Source organism: Jatropha curcas, chromosome 4 (genome assembly GCF_041381405.1).
Source record: "Jatropha curcas cultivar XTBG-Jc1 chromosome 4, XTBG_Jcur_1.0, whole genome shotgun sequence".
NCBI lineage: Eukaryota > Viridiplantae > Streptophyta > Magnoliopsida > Malpighiales > Euphorbiaceae > Jatropha > Jatropha curcas.
This window is the reverse complement of record NC_143154.1, coordinates 24,919,312-24,940,351: the sequence shown is the minus strand read 5'-3', so window position 1 is coordinate 24,940,351 and position 21,040 is coordinate 24,919,312. Positions and strand designations below refer to the sequence as shown.

Below are 21,040 nucleotides of genomic sequence, written 5' to 3'. Positions count from 1 at the left end.
TAGCTTGCACACATAGTTAGGATTGTCATGACTTCTGAACCCTGGTGGTTGTTCCATGTAGATTTCACGATCAACTTCACCATGTAAGAATGTGTTCTTCACATCCATCTGCCACAAAGGCCATGACTTACTAGCTGCTAAAGCTAGTAATACACGCAAAGTAGTGTTCTTGGCAGTTGGACTAAATGTCTCATCATAGTCCAAGCCATACTGCTAAGAAAATCCACGAGTAACTAGTCTTGCTTTGTATCGCTCAATTGATCCATCCGCGCAAGTTTTGATTTTGTAGACCCATTTGCAAGAGATGGGTTTCACATCTCTTGGTTTTGGCACTAATTTCCATGTTTGATTTTGCTCCAAAGCAGCAATTTCTTCTTCCATCGCAGTAGTCCACTCCATTTTCTTTGATGCTTCTTCATAAGTTGTTGGCTCCTTTATCTCTGCTATAGCAGCATTTGCATATTTTGGATTAGGCCTTCTTCTCAACCCGATCGTCGAAGTAGAGGATAATCTAGATCTTATTCTTCTTGACTTGGTTGCTGTTGTTCATATGTACCTATCTTCCATGGGCTCTTCGATTTCTCTTGAACTCTAGATGGCTCTGCTTGACCTTTCTCTGGGATGAACTCTCCCTCTCCTATCTGCTTTTCAACTTTTTCTTGAATTTCTTTTGAGTCTGGTAGCAAGGTTGCTTGAGATGACCACCAAGATGATGCCTCATCAAAGATCACATTTCGTAAAATATGGCACTTGTTAGTTATAGGATCACAACATCTCCAGCCTTTTCTTTGCTCACCATAACCAACGAATATGCAGCGAAGTGCCTTTTTGTCAAACTTGCTTCGAAGTTGATTTGGAACGACGACATGACACACGCGTCCAAAAATGCGAAAATGACTTACAATTGGTTTAATGTTCCACAGTTTCTCGAATGTGGATGTAAACTCCAGTCTTACTTGAGGTAGTCTGTTGGTGACATACACAACTGTCGTCATGCACTCTACCTAAAATCTAGCTGGCACATTCTTCGCATGGAGCAAACTCCTGCAAATCTCCACCAGCTATCGATTCTTTCTCTCAGTAACTTCATTCTGCTGTGGTGTTCTTGGACATGTGAATTGCCTTCGAATGCCTTGCTCTTGGCAATATTTAGTGAATTCGTCAGACGTGTACTCTCCACAATTGTCGGTGCAAAGGCATCTAATTTTATTTTCGACTTCTTTTTCAACTTTCTTCTTGAAAGCTTTGAATTTTTCAAAAACTTTCGACTTCTCTACCATAAAATCTACCCAAACATATCTCGAGTAGTCACCGATGAAAGTAATCATGTACCTCATATTACTATTTGTAGGTTGCTTGATCCGTCCAAGAACATCTGAATGTATTAACTTCAATGGCACCTTGGCTCTATGTTTTGACTCTTCAAAGGGAAGTTGGTGAGCTTTTCCATATTGCATCTAGCACATATAGTGTCTTCTCGGCATTCCAACTGAGGAAGACCTTAAGCATGAACTTCTTCATCATCACCTTAAGCTTGTGATAACTAACATGTCCCAAACGAGCGTGCCACAAGTCAGCTGTCTCACTCTTCCTTGTTCTATCAACATACGCTTCTTGTGCTGACATGACGTAGATTGATTCTACTCGCCGTCCTTCCATGACTAGATCTCTGATTAATTTAAGGTTACAATAAACCTTAACATATCAGGACCGAACACCACATAATTACCTGCACTTATTATTTGTGATACATAGAGTAAGTTTTTCTTCATCCTTTGCACATGGTAAACCATCTGTAACTCCATTTTCTCCTTACTAGAGGGAGAAACAATGGTTGTCTTCCAATGTGAGTTATTGGCAATCTCGTGTTATTTGTTGTGACTACAACACGACCTCCATCATAATCAGATGCATCCGATAATTTCTCCTTGTTTCTTGTCATGTGATTAGAACTTCCAGAATCAACTATCCAACTATCATCATAGTTGATTCTATCACTTACAGATATTAATGATGACTCCTGCACAAGTCCTTTCATCATCATCTCTACTGGCTTCTGTGGCGAATATTCTTCCTCTTGATCAAAGAAACTGTGAATATCTCATTCCTCTTTACTTTATTGCTCGTTCTGGGTTGATGCTGTATTTCCTTCTACTCGTCTGCTTCGACATTCTCAGACGAAATGTCCTCTTTTGTTGCACTTATAGCAACGATCACTTTCTCGCCAGTCGTCTTTCCTTTGTCCTGGCCTTGCTCCCCTTGCTGTGATGGTCTCCACTTTTGTTTTCTCTAGCTTTGTTGATTGCTCCTTTCTTTTCCACCATCTACTCTCGCAATGTTTCGAAATCCCCTCTTTTTAGCAAAGAGAGTTTTCTCATCATCCTTCAAAGCTACTTTAGACATTTTTTCGTCCAAGTCTCTTCATTAGACAAGATATTCTCTAACTCGTCTAAAGTTGGTTATGTAGCCCAACCATGAGTAGCAGTCACAAGACCCTTAAATTCATGTCTTAGACCATGGATGATGATCCTCCTCATCCTTGTCTCATTGATCTAGTTGTCTGGCTCTAATTTCGAAATCTCCTCACATAAAGATTTTACTTTAGAAAAGTATTGACTTACAATGAGGTTTTGTTGGGAGATTGAGAACAACTCGTTTTCGAGCCGTTGTGGTTTTGCTTCGTTCTTCTTGGCGAAAGCAGACTTGAGGATGTCTCACGCTTCCTTTGGTGTTTTAGCCGACTTGATCCGTTGCATATGCTCATCTTCTACTGCAACTGTCAGCATATACTTCACCTTCCCGCATTTTGTCTCCCACTCTTTCAGAGCTTTCGCATCCCCAACTGGTGTTGTAGTATTATCTCCTCCAACCATTTCCCATAAGTCTTGACCTATGAGATAATATCTCATACGGGTACTCCAGTTCCCGTAATTGTTGCTATTTAGCTTCTCGATGCTATTAGCAACTCCAGAAAAATCCGCCATAAGGTACTGGTGTTCCTGACACTAACAAATGCACGATGGTCCTTGACCAATCACGATCACAATCCTTGCTTGTGAATCTTGTTGCTTCAACAACAGTCCCCGACTGTTAATTCCAGCAGAGTAATGATACCCTACACTTGTAAATGAACACCACAAAATACCACGGCTACAACAACTACCACAACCAGGCTCTGATACCACTTGTTGGTTATCAGTACAGTGATAAACTTCAAGATTGATTAATAATTTATAACACCAAAAATAATAACGGCAAAGGCAACCAAAATAATACTAACACAAAACACCAAATAAAATTGTATTAATAAGAAGCAAATTTTTACAAGGCTTAAGGAAAGAATTACTTACTTGCTTCTTGGACTTGGTTTTTGCTTGGTTGGTTACAAATGAGGTGAGAGGTGATATTTATACGCATTTCCACCTTCTCAATGTACGGCTATGATTTACTTACAAAAATGTACGGTGGAGATTACATGGAGCATTTTAGAGTAGATGAGATATTTCATTAAAATATCTTGTGGGTGGGAGTATTCTAGAATGTCCTAGGTATTTACACACCATGTGGGCTTGGGATATCCATCTTTGGGCTTAGGGTTCCCACCTTTGGACTTGAAACTTGCCAAGTATTTAACTTATTGTGGTAGCCCATTTTGGTGGTTATCTTTTCTAAATTAATCGGTGATTTTTTAATAATATTTATGTATCAGTCAAAGATACAAAATTTAAATTACCGAGAGGAATCTGAACCTCATCCCTCCGTCGATCGCAATTCCAAACTTTTATCACACCACCGCACACGACGCAGAGAAATTTCTTTACAGACTTGACGCCAAAATGTGAATGGCAATAATACAACCAACAGCCTTAGCTGTGGTGTCGGCGGCTTGTGCTCCCTCCTTCATTGTCAAGCGTTTCGCTCTTCTTCGTCTTCCTCAAATGAATGCTGTTTTCGGACTTCACAGAATCAGAAGACACCTCACTGTTATTGCTATATCTATTGTATCTATCGAAGTCTATGTAAGCTCGTGAGTGTGAGAACTTCTCATATAATTCCCGTTTGTTTTCCAAGAAAATGCTGCTTGTGTTATTCCTTGCATTTTGTAAGTCGGATATTTTTAGCTGAATATAGCAAATAACACCTCCATTATTTTCACCGGCTCCGGCGGAATTATGTGATGTAAATTGTATTTAACAGAGATAAAGAGTTCCTTTTTAAAAAAACAAAAAAGAAACAGAGATAAAGAGTAATAAGGGAATAATATTGTTTTTGGAGTTCTCTGCAGTAGAGTTGAAATCTAATATTCAGAGTTATTGTTCTTATCAACCGATCCAATATTAATAATATTGCAGGTCCTTGAGTCAGACTTAGAGCACAAGGGGTAAAAGTTAGGTCGCAAGAACCATCAACACAAAACAAATTGGAGAAGAAAGGTTAAGTGGGAAAAGAAATGAGAAATTAGGCAAAAAAATAATAGAAAAATATAAGCTAGAGCTTGTAAAATTGTGTTTGTATTAATTTGTGATGCTTTTCAATGTACAATTATAGATGTTTATAGCAGTAGATATACACAGTAGATGTTCAATAATATTCTATGACCGGACATTGTAATACTTCAGCTTGTTAATTACTGTAAAAATTGAAAATGGGAGTGGCTATATATATATTTAGAATGTATAATTCTTTCCAACCATAGAGCGTAAAAGATTTTTATCCTGCTAGCGAATTGCATTTTCCCGTAACGATAGTGGATTTTTTCACTAAACTATTGTTGTCGTTTGCGGTTTTGCCAATGCTTTCGAGTTTCAGGGACAAGAAGCAATATATATATATCCAAAAATTTAGTGAAAATTATTTTAAAATAAAATAATTTATTTATGTATAAATACTTGTTGAAAAAAAAAAGCGTATATATTAATTTTAATAATTGTTATTATATTGATTGAGTGTTATTTTAATAATATAAATAATAAAATAGAAACAAATTACTTAAAAGGTAACTTATTCTTAATTTTTTCATTAATTAAGATAATACAAAAATAGTTTTCTTTTGATTCATAGGATGCCCGATGGATAGAAATAATATTAAATTTGGTAAAAACTATTATGATCAGAGGACTAGAATATGACAATGACTTGCTAAGAGAAAGAAAATTGGGTGCTTGTATAAATTTTTAGTTTAAGTTTCTTCCATGTGTCTTCATTTTCTGTTAAGAAAATAAATTCTTATTTCGAAGAAATTCTTATTCTGAGTGAGAATATCAACTAAACTAAACCAGATTAGTATGAAAAAAAAAAAAAATCATTGCTCTTAAAATATACATTTTTTTTTTGTCTAAGACAAAGAAAATAAGATAAAAATAAAATGGATGTAAAGAATTGAGTTAAAAATAAAAGCATGAGACAACAAACACCCATAAATACTCCCTCAATTTATAAATATAAATCATTTTAAAGTAATTTTATGTTAAGATGAAAGTCATTTTAAAGAATATTAAATAATGATTATTACGCTTTTTTTTTTCAAAATTTACCTTATAAGTTAAGCACATTAATTATTAATGATTAATGACATGAGATACATAATAATTTAATTAAGTAATAAAATTTTTTATTATAATTTAGAAAAAATAATTATTTTTTAATTACCATACAAAAATCTTAAATGATTTATATTTATAAAGTGAGGGATTAATATATAAAGTAAATAAATAATTCATTAATTAATACTTCCATTCACAAATTTTTTAAAAATTATTATAATGTTATTAATTTTTACATAAACTCATTATTGGATCCTTTTCAAAAAAAAAAAAAAAAAAGTAAAATGCAATATTTACCGTCAGTGAAACACAATACTTCCGTCAGTGAAACGCACTATTTTCATGAAATGTACTCATTTTTTTGGAACGAAAAAAAAAGGCTGATTTTTTTGGATGAAATGATTTCATAATAAATTTAAGTAAATATTAAGAATGTTATAGTAATTTTTTTTAAAAAATAAAAGGGTAAAAACATTAATTATAATATAATTTAGGTACCGGAGTATATTTTACCCTTTCACTTAAATCAAACCGTGTATGAAATACTGAAATACTGATAACCACATCTTTCTATCACTCACAAAATTCCGATTTTCTATCCCACCGGAGCACACGACACAGAATTTTCTTTACAAATAAAGCCAAAATGTCGACGGCGAGAATACAACCCACGGCAGTTGCCGCAGCGTCGGCTGCTTGTGCGCTTTCCTCCACTGTCAAGCATCATCTTGGTTTCACTCTTCGTCTTCCTCGAAATAACGCCGTTTTTAGACGCCAACGAATCAGAAGAAACCACTCTGTCATTGCTATGTCTGCTGTATCCGAACCTCTAGAAGTCTGTGTTAAAGCCTCCGTCACTGCACCCAACAAGCTCGGCGACTGTAAGAATTTCTCATACAAATGCTATTTGTTTTCCAAGAAAATGCTGCTTATGTTATTTATTTTTCAAATTGCATTTTGTTAATCTTATTTTCTTTTGGCTCAATGTAGTAATGCTTCCATTTTGGCTTCAATTTCTTATTAGTTTGCAAAATGACAATTGACAAGAATTATGTGATTTAAGTTTGCTTTTCTCCCCTCATTATATAGCGAATTAGCAGAATAGTGATGAATGTATATGTAGAATATAAGAATGACTTGCTAAGAGAAAGAAAATTGAGTGTTTGTATAAATTTTTAGTTTAAGTTTCTTCCATGTGTCTTCATTTTCTGTTAAGAAAGTAATTCCTATTCTGAAGTGACGTGATTATCAACAACTATTGAGAAATTGAACAGAAACAAGAACATATTGCAATGGATCGCAATTGTTGTTGGAATGATTACAGATTAATCTACAACCATTTGATTTAGGTGTTATACCACACACTATGGTTTGCTTATAGAATTAGTCTAGCGCAGATTCAATGATAAATATCAATTAATAATTTTAAGTTTCTTTTCAGGCCCATTTTGCCAAAGAGTGCTGTTGACTATAGAGGAAAAACATCTTCCTTACAATACAAAGCTAATAGACTTCGCTAACAAGCCAGAATGGTGATTATTTCAAGCTGCATTCTTGTGTTTGTTTTTCTTTCCATTACAATTATTTTAACCAATCGTTTGGTGTATTTGATTATAAACCAAACAAATACATTCAAATTTCTTGCTTTGCTTAGTCCTTTTGGCACATATTCATATTTATTCTATCATTCGCAAATTGTCTGATGTCCAGGTTCTTGAAAATAAGCCCAGAAGGCAAAGTTCCTGTGATAAAATTTGAGGAGAAGTGGATTCCAGATTCAGATGTTATCACACAGTCACTGGAAGAGAAGTTTCCAGATCCACCATTGGGAACCCCACCTGAGAAGGCTTCAGTGTATGTTATATATATATATTCAATGTGATAAAACTAATATTATTCATAATTTCTGGTAAAGCAACTATTTTTGTGCTCCAATTATTTTAAAAGTGCTAGGTGATAATTTTGTAAAGAATGAATTACAAATTCTTCAGAATTTTTAATGCATTTCATTTTCACTTAGATCTTTTCATTTGACACACATACAGAGTCTTTTTTATTTTATGTTTCGTAGTGTGGGTATTTTAGGCAATGGTTGTGGAATCATAATGGATATTTGTCTTGGAAAATCAAACACCTTGCTTGAGTGATATTCTTTGTTAAGTATCTACAGTGAATAGCTTGGTAAAAGATGATGTCTATTGCAATTGTCTTCCCTTGCATTCGAGATTTCAGCAATTGTTAGAGACTTTTTATAATCTTTACAGGAGATTTTCAAAACTTAAAAAGTTTCATAGGATATTCTTTTATTCATTGGAATTTGCATAAAATTTTGGCAACAAGAAATGCTGAAATCGCTAGCACCACCTTTGACCATGTATTTATTTTGTACTATTCTTTTCCTATTTTCCATTGGAAAAGAACTGTTATTCAAGAATCAGACGCAAAATTTTAAGATTCTTGTCGCTTTCTCATGTCTTCAGAGAGAGATTGAGAGAATAAGGCATATTAAAAATTAAATTAGGCTCATTATTTTGGGCGAATATAATGTTTTGCTTTTTGCTTCAGCCCAAATAAACATAGTTGATCCAAGTCCCATCCCTTTATAAAGTTTTTATGTTTACATGGATTGTACAGAGAGTTTTATTTGATTAAACTATTTAAGTTTCTTGATGTAGTGGCTTGAAGATCTTCTCCACGTTTATTGGTTTTCTTAAAAGCAAAGATGCCAATGATGGGACAGAGCAAGCATTACTCAACGAGCTCAGTGCCTTCAATGATTACATAAAAGAAAATGTGAGTTTTATCCTTTTTCTTTTTTTGTTTGTGAGAATAATGTTAGTTTTCATCTTACTCCAATTTTCTTGCTCGGAAATTTCTTCATTGTAGGGAGAAATTTTATGAATCTTTCACTAAAATGAATGGTAATTTAAATATTTTATTTTAGGTACTTCTCCCCCTTCCCCTCCCACCATATTATTAGCTTAGATGTGGTTCAGCTGCAGCAGAAAAAGGCAAAAAAAAAAAAAAACCTAATACACTTTCTAAAGAATTTGTTGCATGATTGAGTTTATTACATGGAAAGCATGTTTGTGACACATTGTTTTAACAAAGACTTAAAAGATTTTAATGTGGTTGTTTAGTGACATGTGCTCACTTTTATTTTTATAAAAGAGTGGACCTTTTCTTTATTTATGACTAGAGTTTAGATAGTTAAAACTTACAAGAGTAGGAATAGTTACTTGGAAACTCATCCCTTTCAAATATATTATAAATTCTTGATATTGCTGCATGGAATATAGTTTTTTTATTAGTAGACTTAGAATTAAGGGTATGTTGGTAATTAGTTTGTCAACAGGTATTGAAATGTATTGCTTATCCATTTGTTCATTGAGGCTTGGTAATTTCCAACTACCATCACTAGCTTCTATAGTTTCTCTCACAAAGTCAGCATTTCTCTATCAAAGGGTAACAAACTCTTGATCCTTAGACTTCAAGATAGTGCTGGTATGTCATGGGAAGAATATGTCGGCCAAAGTGTGTGGGATTGCTCTCTACCATTAGAAGAGCTATGAGGGAAAAGAAGGAATATTAGGTGAAGGAAACGAGTGTGGCCTTAGAAGGATAACTAGAGTAATCAACTGACATTTGGTATTTACCGCCCAAATTTGGCCTGTGATTTTGTGCTGGCAATAGTGATGGAGTGAGAATCTTGTTCTGACTGTATATGCAACATGGAAGGATGAGAAACTCAGAATGGTTTTAGTTGTTTAACCCTCCATTTCTCTTTGTTTCATCAGTTGTAGATCTTCTAGATCTCTTTGAAGTTTAAAATTCCCTCTTAAATTCATAAATTATTGCAGATAACACCGATGCATCTCAGCTATAATGTTGTCGCAATGGGATATTAATGTTGCCCCAATTCCATAATTTTGAAACCTTGTTGGTAGTGTTTTACCTACCATTCAGTTTGACGTTCCAAGTTCTTATCCTCAATAGCATATGTTGACATATGATAACTTGGAGCCTAGAGGGCTGGTTTTAAAATTCTAAATTTCAGGTTGATTTTTGGTTCATTAGGATGCTAGAATAGGTAAATATTAGTGAATGATGTGGGATTATGTGAGAATAAAAAAGGGCAAAGGTGCAATAACCAGAAGTTGATCTCCTATCATTTGGAGTCTCTTGATAGTCTACTCCATAGGTCTGAGTAAATCTTTTTGCTACCAATATGGCTTTGTCTTTCGACTAAGCCATCTACCTTGTGCTTTACAATAAACACCCATTTGCATCATACTAGTTTCTTTCTTAATGAAGGAATAACAAGTTATCAAGTTCCATTTTTATCAAGGCTTTCATTCCCTCCACTATTGCTTCTTTCCATTTTGGATCTTGATATGCTTCTTGCCAATTTTGTGGAATAGAAACAGTAGAAACATACAATAAAAATGCTATATGAGAAAGGGATAATGAATATAAGAAACAAATTGGGATATAGAGTGTTCGGTACAAGTTCTGACTCCTTTTCTGAAAGCAATTGGAATATCAACATCATTAGTTGTAGGATCAAAGTTAGAACAACCAAAATCAGAATTAGAACTAGGAGTTATAGAAGACTCGCATGATTTTTTAGGAACAAATTGCAGGGATAACGCTTGACCTAGTATGTTATGCTCAATGGCATTATCTCCCTTCGACTGTACCTTTTTAAATATTGGCCTATCCAATCTATTTTGTCTACCAGGTTCCTGCTCATTATTAGTGGTAGGATTCAAAAACTCTCTAGGAACAAACACTGACACAGGAGCAACCTCTTCCTCTTTATTCTCCTCTTGAAGAGGAGGTTGCGGTGAAGGAAAATAAGGCTTAAATTTTCTAAAAGTAACATCCTTAATCACAAAGTATTTTCGAGAAGAAGGATAATAACACTTATAACCCCGTTAAGTAACAAAGAATAACCAACAAACACACAAGTCAAATAAAATGACATATATAAATCAAATATAACAGCATGCAATCCAAACATAGGTATAGTGCTATTCCTTTTGGGTTTTATAGGTTAGAGTCTTTCTAGTTTAGGACTTGGGAGCATGTTCTAGGTTTCTAATCTCTCGCTTGTGAAAGCTGTGGAAGATAAATAGTTCCTTTGCATTTTGGTTGGTGCCAAATCATCAAGTTGATTCTGTGCAAGAAGTGCAATAGCCTGACATATATGAAGTTCTTGTTACTTAAGAGTTGGAATATTATGAGTTTGAGGTCTTATTTCCTTCAAATTCAAGCTTATTATTTTAATACTTATTTAGTATCCTCAAATAGATGTCTATTTCATTGGATGGATAGAAATGTCAAGATCCTGATGCACTGATCCTTTATTCTAGTTAAAATTGTTATAAAATTGAATTTGAGGACATGCACTTACATTTTTTCTCTCCTCCTTCTCTAACAGCTTGTTTGGATGGGGGTTATTTAGGAGGTTTTATGTAAAGTAAGGTGATTGGGTTGTTTGGAAAGAGGGTCCTTGGGGGTGACAGGTTATTAATGGCTATTTGAGGAGTTGGAAAACCTCCAAAACACTCCATGTTTCAACCCACCAATTGTGGTGTTGTGGAGAGTTAAAAATTTTAGTTTCCCATATTATCCACGTTTATATTTAAAAGCCCCAAATTGTCCCCCTTTTTTATTTCTTATATATTTTTTTTTCAAATTTATTTTAGGAAGAACTAATTTAATATCCATAAATTAATGTCATCAGAAATAAATCTAACCAATGAATGTATCTAAAAATAACAACTTTAATGAGAATGGTAAATTTTCATTTATTTTACGTTCCTCCCAAAAATAAAAAAGACCCTTATCTTGCTTTAATAAACCCTCACTCATCCATCTAGACGATGGTTAAGTTTCATGAATTCCTCTTCATTATCTTTTATTCTAGTATTAACCTTACATGGAAAATTCTTGTACTTTGTTCTGTTTAATCAGTAACTTATCTTTTGTCACTTGATAAGTGAACTAGAACGCCAATTTTCTAATGCTACCCCATGTCAGGGACATTTAGCTTCTCAGTTTTGTTCTATGTAAGAAATCGATTTATTGCAATCATCAATGTCATTAAACTAACACCTTTTTAGTTGGAATCAGTACATGACCCTTTTTTTTGGTTTTAGAAGTTCCTAAATGCATGGTGTGATTTTGGAATTTTATAATTTCTTACAGAAAATTATGTGATAATATTTTTCTTATTTTGTTTTTTTGCTAGGGCCCTTTTATCAATGGAGAAAAGGTTTCTGCAGCTGATTTGTCACTTGGACCAAAGTTATACCATCTAGAGATTGCTCTGGGGCATTATAAGCAATGGTCAGTTCCGGAGTCACTTACCCATGTGAAATCTTACATGAAGGTATGTCCTTGAGGAAATGAGCTATCGTACATGCATGTTACATTTATATATATTAGTATACTATGTAGAATGTGAACAAGGCATTGATGGTTGTCTTTAGCTTGAGTCCTTGATTTGAAATATTTCAAATGGTAACCTCAATGGTGTTCCAGACATCCACATTCTGCACCCAGTCCCACCTCACTCTTTTTCTTTGAAACCCATGCCAAACAGATATCTATGTATTACTGGTTTTGGATGAGGTTTTTTATAGTCAGAACATGGTTCACGCACAATGAAGAGAATGAAAATGGGATTGGAGATGGAGAATTTCAGTTAAAATGTTTTTTCTACAGTGTAAACAATCTGGATGGAAGCTCTTTTATGAAGGCTATTTCTGCCTCAAAAGATATTGATTCTTTTACGTCAATAGTAACTTTTATTAACTTCACGCTAAGACACTAGGTTTCAAAAAATAAAGAGAGGAAAAGAAATAAAGGAAAATAAGAAAGCACAAGTTTGAAAAGAATGTATTCTCCCCTCTTTTTATTTGAGTAAGAGGAAAATAAAATTGTTTTTCACCTTGTATATTTGTCAGTACACTTGCATGTATAAACTAGAATCTTTTTTTCTTGCCAATTGGAAGCAAAAGGCTTGGTAGGAAACTTTTTATTTTCCCATGTCTCTGACAAGGGAAAATAATTTCCCCCTTAGTTTTCATCAATAGATTTATTTTCTTCTCCCTTTTACACACAACCAAAATGAAGCTAAAGCTGTTCTGCAGCCGTGGAACATAAACTAGTGTTAATACAGTTTAGCCGATGTTCCTGCAAGATGCATATGGTTCTAGTGGTAAAAAAAAAAAGGGAAAAAAGGTGGTCCTGGGAATGGAGTGGTTTTCATAAAGCGTGTGAAATGGATCCTCTCAAGGGTATGTATGCTTTTTCAATGCATACCGGGCACTTTGTAATTGGGCTAGATATGCTGTGACCGCTAATGTACTCTGACATTTATTTCCTCTCACCATGTTGATTTGGATTAATTTTCAAATCAGAAGTCTACTAAAAATATCCTTCTGCACATTATAGTTTGGGACAAATATACCTGTCTTGCATTTTGTTTGTGATGATGTTACTTTCTAACAATGCTAATGAATGCTGTTCAGGCAATTTTCTCACGGGATTCGTTCACCAAAACAAGGGCTCTCCCAGAGGATGTGATTGCTGGTTGGCGTCCAAAAGTCCTGGGTTAAAGTTTCTCAAACTTGTTGGAGGAGACCGTAGTGGTATCTATTGTCATCTTTGAAAACGTAGTTAGAAGAGCTCAGGTTTATCCAATCACCTTCTTGACATGTATTTAGTTGTATAACCAAATCTGAATCTTTCCCTTTTTCTGAGGCATCGATCCCCACATTGTCGATATGAGAAAATTCCTGACATAACGTTATGTATCATATTCATGTGCATGACAAATTACTGGTGATAGGCCTTTATATTTGCTTTTGCACCTCCTCTAAAGTAAATCCATAAACCCGATGTTGCTCCTGGGTTTTGTTTGTATCCTTTGTTATATATATATATATGTATATGGTAAATTTCTGTAACACACTTATTTACCATAATTATTAGCACATCCATTGTGTTCTAAAATTACCATTTTTAGTCCATTAACCTAATATAATATCTAAATTATTTCACGAAAAAAAAAATCATTTTTGAAAATAAGGATCCAAATTTGTAAATTCAGTGAACCACAAAAATTGAATAGTAATTCATCAAAAAACTGTAATCATTATAATTTTAACAGAATTACTAAATTGTTTCTCGGATTATATGGTATCGTAATTAAGTTAGGTAATTGAATTTATTTTGAATTAATGAAACCGTAGATAAATATATCCGTTTTGAGTAAATTTAAATTGTAAGTCCAATGTCAAACGGATATATTCGATTTGTAATTTGTTTTGAATATGTGTAGGTACCTAATTATTATCAAAGAGTACACTGCTCGCAGGCAGGCAGTGTCTACAATGCATGAATATTACCAATTTTTTTTAGTGCATGTATTTAAGTGGTGCTTTGGGTTTCTAATCTTGCTTATGTTTTTCATTAATATAAAATGGGAAAATTATTTTCGGATCCCTGAGGTTTTACAAAATACATGATTTTGTCCTCGTTTATTTAAACTATTTCGCAGTCCTTTACGTATGCCTCGGTCTGACTTTCAAATTATTTCGCAGTCCTTCAAGTATGCCTGCGTCCGACTTTCTAATCCTTTCGTCAAAGAGAAATATTTTTTCCTTTTAACTTTAATTAAAAAGACAGAATTAGCCTTATTATAGGACCCATAAATTGGGACCTATAAAATTATTGCATTTTTAATTATTGTGGGACCCACAAACTAGGAATTAGCGAAGGCATGACCATCGGTTCATTTTGAATCGGAACCGAACCATATTATAGATGAACTGGAATCGAACTAGAACCGTCAGTTCAAAGTTTTGAATCGGAAACGACAGTTCAAGGGCCGATTAAAATTCATATAAATGTTAAAATCTGAATCTAAGTCGGTCAGGAACCGCTTGTTTTGGGCCGGTCTAAAACGTAAATTTTCTATTTTTGTTTTCAAAATAATAATCACTTAACCTAATTTTTTTTTAAATTTTCAAAATGATAATCACTTTGCTTATTTTATACACTTCTAAAAGACTAAATAATATTTTAATACAGGATACACTTTACTTAAGCTTTTTTTTTTAAATATATTTCACTTGAAAAGTTAAAAATTTAAAAAGTAAAATGATAAAAAAAAAAGTGAAATATATAAAATTATATTGTTTTAACTTTTTCTTTTCCTTTTAAATTGTTTACTTAGTTCAAAATTACATTATTTGAAGCACCTTTTAAAATTTTCTAACAATTTATTCGATTAATAACGTTTAAACAAAATAAAATGATAATTTATTTGATTATTTTGTAAAATTAATTAATTTTATTCTTATTCGAATATGGGCATTTTAAAATTTATTTAAAATAAAACTTACCAATAGTTTTTAAACTCATTAATTTTTTTGAAAGAAAGATATAATATCAGAATCGATTTTTTTTTTTTAAAAAAAAATACAGATATCGCTAAAAAATGCAATTAGAACTACACTGGAACCTGCTGGAACCGAAATTGGATCGAAATCAGCGGTTCAAGGTCAATTCACGTTCAATATTTTAAAAATTTTGAACCGCCGATTTTATGAACCGGAATCTGTGGTTGATTTCGGCCATGCCTTAGAAACTTCATCTCTCTGATGTGAAAAATCCAGAAGTTCCAATCCAGTTAGAAATTCCAAATTGGTGGAGTCAAATATATTTTTTAGTGAAGTCTTTTATTAATAGTATAATTTTTAGTGGGTAGATTAGATTTAAAACTCTAAAATTTTTTACAACAGTACTTTTTAAATTTTTCGCCAATTTAAAACCTATATTATAAATATATTTTTTCAACTTAAGTGGGTCAATTGGACCCACACATGGATATAGAACCGCCCACACACATATATACGTAAGAAATGTGAAATTGAATGTGTTGACTCTTTGGCAACTATTGAAAATGAGAAAAAGAGAGAAATATAAAAATTAAGAGTCAAAGTAAATGCAAATAATTTGATTGGACCCGGCACCTCAAAATGACATTTTCGAAAATTTTTTGTTTTAATTAATTCTTTCCTTAATCTATGCTAAATACTTTTACTTCTTCCATTAAAAATGTTGTTATTGGCCAAATTGGTGTGACGAGTAAGGGAAATTGGTGGCAGTCAGAGAAGGCAACTACAACAAATAATGCACAATTTTTTAACAATTTTTGAATTTAATTTGACTTAGGAGTTAGGACTTGGCTTAGAATTTTTTTTTTTTTTTAATCCTTGCACAAGATGTCCATGCCATGTTCTCCGTGTCAAAGGTAAAGGAGCTGACTTGACTTAAGGTATAATAATTAACGCCATAAGTACTTTTTGCTATTAAACTACTCCATTCAGATTAGTATTTTGCTCTATTTATTATTATTAACAATCAATATTAAATAAATTTAATGGCTTCGGCGTGTTTTTTTTTATTAATAGAAGGAAATTAACCTTTAAGAATTGACACGATATAAATTTGTTTTGTAAATATAATTCATTAATAATAATATTAAGAATTACAAATATTCGTATAGATCAAAACATTCAATTTTACTATTATTAATCAATAATAGAGTTGGCTGATATTTTTAATGATAAGGGGAAATGAAAATTCTTATTTGGAAACTTTATTTTCTCACCTTTGCCCATTGGATTTGTTCATTTGAAAGCAAGACCCACTTGACTTCTTGTATATGGACAAGACAGCAAATAAACAAGTCTACATCCTCAGAATTATTTTTTTGGTTGTACCAATTCTAAAACTAAGTACATTTTTTTAATCCCCACTATTTACTGTAAAATACCACCAAACATCATATTTGTGAATTTCATTATCCATAATTGTTATCATACAAGGGAAATAGATTCAGTTTAGGCATTCATGGACGAAAATGGAAAATACAAATATGAGGACTCAATTATATGGAAACATATTAACTACATATCTATTTTTGTTTGGATAAATGATATTAAAATTTTGTATAATTTATTTATGATTTCGCATTACGAATAATTTATCAATTTTCATATTTATTAATTATAAATTAATTTAATACAATAAAATAAAAAATTATGTACCATTTAGTAAATGAATGTCATAAAATGTCTAAGATCTCTAACTCTAAACTATAAGAAATGTCACTTTGTCCTTGTTGTGATGTATATAGAGTCGACCCAAAAAGAGAAGGGTTATGACTTAAAATAATGCAGAAAAAATTTATTTTCTAAATTAATATTTTTTTTAACACCATTTATAATAATAATGTGAAAATTTATTGGGTGTTTAATTGATTATAATTTGTCAATTTGAGAATCAAACTTAGGCTTAATTATGGGAAAAAAAAATCATTTTCCGTTGGTTATAATATTAAAAAATATTAAAATTTTTAACTTTTAAGACGAGAAAAGTATTTATAATTTTAAGAATTTTGTATTCTAAAAATTTATTGTTAAATATAAAAAAAGATGAATAAAAAACTGTGACCGATGGTGGTGGCTACAAGTAATTAATAAATTAAAAATATATATTTTATAAAATTATAATAAGTTTAGTAATGTTCGAAAATATTTTACACTTCTAAAAATAGAAAATGACTTAATTTTTTTTATCAGAAAAATATTTTTCCTTACTGATTTTTTGAAACGTCCGAAATTGGAAATTTTGGAAAAAAAAGTATGAATCTATCAATATGTCAGAACGGATTCAGCTACATGATAATCATCGGAAATCAATGAAAATGTGCAAAGACATTTTAATATTACCAAATTGATGTTACAGTATTTTTAATCACCATAATATTGTTATCCTTTAAATTTAGTCACCACCAATGAAATTAACCCACGCAGATCGATCCGTCACCAAAGCAAAACATATCCACTACCAAAAACAAAATTTTCCCACTTCCTCTTTCTTAGCTCACGGTTGTCGATATTGATTTTTTTTGTTTTTTAATTGTCTCATCTGAATCCTTTTGCAATGCTGACAAATTCATATTTGTCTTCAATAATTCTTTTTTACCCTAAATTTGTTTCTCAAATTGACAGATTATATTTATTTAAACACCCAATAAATTTTCACATTATTTTATAAATAGTTTGAAAACAACATTAACTTAGGAAATAGTTTTTATTTTCTGCATAATTTTACTCATACCAAAAAAGAATAATATAATTCAATAAAAGCCACATACATTGAACAAATCGGAAAAAAAAAAAAAAAAACCAAAGATAGGGGTAATTTTTTTAATTCATAAAAAAAAAAACTGAAAGTAACATTAAATATTTGATAGATAGAGGTAAGCAGTGCCCCCTCGTAACGGCGGATTCACTATATCAAATAAGGGTGGATTCACTGTATTGAAAGAGGAATGAGTTGACCCTCCTTTTTTGGAGTTTTTCTAATATATATAATGTATATTTATTTAATTTAATTCATAAAGTTTAATTTTGTTTGTCCTTGACTCTCTTTTTTTTTTTTTTTTTCATAAAATTATATCTTTACCTTGGAGAAAAATATTTTCAGATCGGTCACTGGTACCAGTGTTACCAAATGGTTAAAAAACTTACATTATACGCGAAAAATTTTTAAAGCAGCAGATAAGTACATTGATACATGTAATGTTAAATTATACAATATATAAGAACAACAAAGTTGTTTAAAAAAAAAGAAAAAGAAATAGGAAAAACAACAAGAAAGACAATAAAATTATGATTAACCCACTGATTAATTTTGTCTACTAGCAATGTAATTAGCAAAATGGTATAATGGGGCAGCCCTGGCAGAATCAAAATAAGCAAGTTCTTGATTAGCTTCATCTACCAACTTAGCTGCTAATTTTCTTGCCTCATCAATGCCCAGAAGCTTAGGATAAGTTGCTTTATCACTTACCAAATCTTTTCCGGCAGTCTTTCCGAGCTCTTCCGATGACTTTGTCACATCCAAAATATCATCAATCACTTGGAATAATAATCCTATACACCTTGCATATTTTCTCACTCTTTCGATGCTCTCATCATCGGCTCCGCCTACAATTGCACCGCAAACAACTGCTGCTTCTAAAAGCTTAGCGGTTTTATGAATATGAATATACTCCAAATCTTTAACAGTTACCTCTTTCCCCTCACTGCAAATATCAACAATTTGTCCTGCTACTAGTCCTTCTGACCCAACAGCCGATCCCAGCTCACCTATGGCTCGAACCACTCGATCAGATGAGACGTTCTTGGTTGCTCTAGCTACGTGTTCGAATGCAAAAGAAAGCATAGCATCGCCGGCAAGAATCGCAGTTTCTTCCCCAAACATTTTATGATTAGTAGGTTTTCCCCGTCTAAGATCATCGTTATCCATGCAAGGAAGATCGTCATGAATTAAAGACATAGTGTGTATCATTTCCATTGCACATGCAGATGGCATAGCCGTTGCTTCATCTCCACCGACTAATTCACAAGCAGCGATACATAAAACTGGCCGGACACGCTTCCCGCCGGCGAGAAGAGAGTATCTCATCGCTTCGTGGATTTTTAATGGATGTTGCAAAGGAATAGCCTCATCTATTGCCTTATTAACATTCTTTGCCTTGATTGCCATGTATTGTTCAAATGGGAAGTCAGGGAGAGGAATCTTTGGTGAGAAGGAGACAGATTTTAGGGTGGTTTCAAGCGGTTGCGTCACTGAGGAAGAGGAGTTTGAAACCACTCGGGTGGTGGTGAATGTTTTCATAGGAGCAAGAAACTTGAGGTGGTGAATCGGGAGCTTAGGATGACTGAGGCCATTGAAGGTGGATTTCTTGAAAAGTATGGAATTATCACAGGTGGGAATTGTTGCAGAGAAGGCCATATCAAGAAGTTAAGATGTACTTTTTGAATTTTGTTTTGTTGATTCTTATTGGTGGTAGTGGTGGTGGTAGTAGTAGTAGTGGTGGTTAGGGTGTGAAACTATTGATTTTCGTTGGAATTTATAAAGGAAGTCATGGGAAAGAATTCAAAATTTGGGTGCTATGACTTTTGTCTTCTGATTATTCGTTCTAATATGGTTTTGGACTCTAGTGTGTGCAATAACACTTGGCTTTCCTTTTCTTCTCTTCTTACTTATTTCTATGTTTTTTTTTTATGGCTTTAATTTATTTATTTTCTTTTATATACAACTTTTCAATTTTTAGTGCATAATTGAGCACGTTTAATTCTTCCCTAATTTATTTTTGAAAATAAAGAAATTGTTCTATTTTATCACTTTAACTATCTATGTATATACACTTAGCAAATTGCTGATGTTTTTTTTAATACCGGGAGAAGGAAGCGAATCAATACAAACCTACATGATTCGTATTCACTTACGTACCACGAGTGCTTCGTCGTACACTTTCTAGACGTCCTATTTCACTGACAGATTCGAATCTGAATCTTCTATCAGATCGTATATGTACTTATTTCTAATCTTAATATCTTTTTATTGGAATAAAAAAAAAAAAAAAGAAAGAAAGTAGTAGTAGATTATATTTAGTACGTTGACCCATCCTATCCGAACTAATCCAATAAACATATTTAATAGAATAAGAAATCGGTGCCTTTTTCAAAAGATAAATACAAAATAGTAGTAATAAATTATAATAAAATAAAATAGCCAAATTACTCGCTTAGTCTATAAATGAGCCATACATAATAACTATAGACAAATATATATTTGTGACAGATTAAACTTGTAATAATAATAATAATAATAATAATAATAATAATAATAATAATAATAATAATAAGAGAAGAATTTAAATATGAAAAGGATATCTTAATATTTGTTGGGTTACCTTAATAATAATATTATAACTAATCGTAATACCGCGCTTCGCATGCGAGTGAGTAAAAATAATTAGAAATATTTTACGTGGAATCTCAAAAAATAAGAATAATTAATCTTTATTTTTATCATAAATTGTTAATTATTTTATAATTTTTTATAAAAATAATGAAAACATGCATATTTAAAGATTATCTTTAAAAAAACTGTCATGTTTTTATTTAATCTCATAATCAAATAGGATAGCTGCTAATATAATACTAATATAATACTTTTATTCGACCATATATACGAGTCTTCTCTCGTCTGAGAAGTTTTTCGTCTTGCTTGTTAGCAAGTCTTTTATTCTGAGAATGGAGGCTGACAATATTTCCGTCGATATGGCTAATCTCTCCGTTAGCGACGATAGCGATGAGGGTATTGTTTTTAAGGCTGATGAGATTAGTAAAGAGGAGGAGGAGGAAACTAACCCTAATCTTTGTTTGGTGGGTCGCTTTATATTAGATAGACCCATCAATTTTATAGCTTTGAAATTGACATTAGCTTCATTAATGAAACCAAGCATGGGGATGCTGATCAGGGAGTTAGAAGGGGGGATCTATACCTTTCAGTTTTACCACAAAATTGATATGGAGAGAGCCCTTGATATGTGCCCA

General features: G+C 32.4%; 2 protein-coding genes across 2 annotated transcripts; one reads left to right on the top strand and one right to left on the bottom strand.

Annotated features, from left to right (window-relative positions):
- The first annotated feature begins 6,078 nt into the window (after positions 1–6,078).
- DHAR3 (dehydroascorbate reductase 1) lies at positions 6,079–13,478 on the top strand. The gene is made up of 6 exons (XM_012222409.3): positions 6,079–6,424; positions 6,985–7,075; positions 7,254–7,397; positions 8,219–8,336; positions 11,800–11,940; positions 13,085–13,478. The coding sequence occupies exons 1-6, from the start codon at positions 6,190–6,192 to the stop codon at positions 13,169–13,171; spliced, it is 816 nt and encodes a 271-aa protein (XP_012077799.1). The 5' UTR covers positions 6,079–6,189; the 3' UTR covers positions 13,172–13,478.
- Positions 13,479–18,277: 4,799 nt separating this feature from the next.
- On the bottom strand, positions 18,278–19,542 carry LOC105638589 (geranylgeranyl pyrophosphate synthase, chloroplastic). Its single transcript, XM_012222412.4, has one exon. The coding sequence runs from the start codon at positions 19,428–19,430 to the stop codon at positions 18,318–18,320; it is 1,113 nt and encodes a 370-aa protein (XP_012077802.1). The 5' UTR covers positions 19,431–19,542; the 3' UTR covers positions 18,278–18,317.
- Between the last annotated feature and the right edge of the window lie 1,498 nt (positions 19,543–21,040).

Excerpts from the sequence above, each read along its gene's own strand:
- LOC105638589 (XM_012222412.4), bottom strand. The coding sequence starts at position 19,430 with ATGGCCTTCTCTGCAACAATTCCCACCTGTGATAATTCCATACTTTTC.
- DHAR3 (XM_012222409.3), top strand. The coding sequence starts at position 6,190 with ATGTCGACGGCGAGAATACAACCCACGGCAGTTGCCGCAGCGTCGGCT. Across the intron at positions 6,425-6,984 it reads ACCCAACAAGCTCGGCGACT|GCCCATTTTGCCAAAGAGTG; the intron begins GTAAGAATTTCT and ends GTTTCTTTTCAG. Across the intron at positions 8,337-11,799 it reads ATGATTACATAAAAGAAAAT|GGCCCTTTTATCAATGGAGA; the intron begins GTGAGTTTTATC and ends TTTTTTTGCTAG.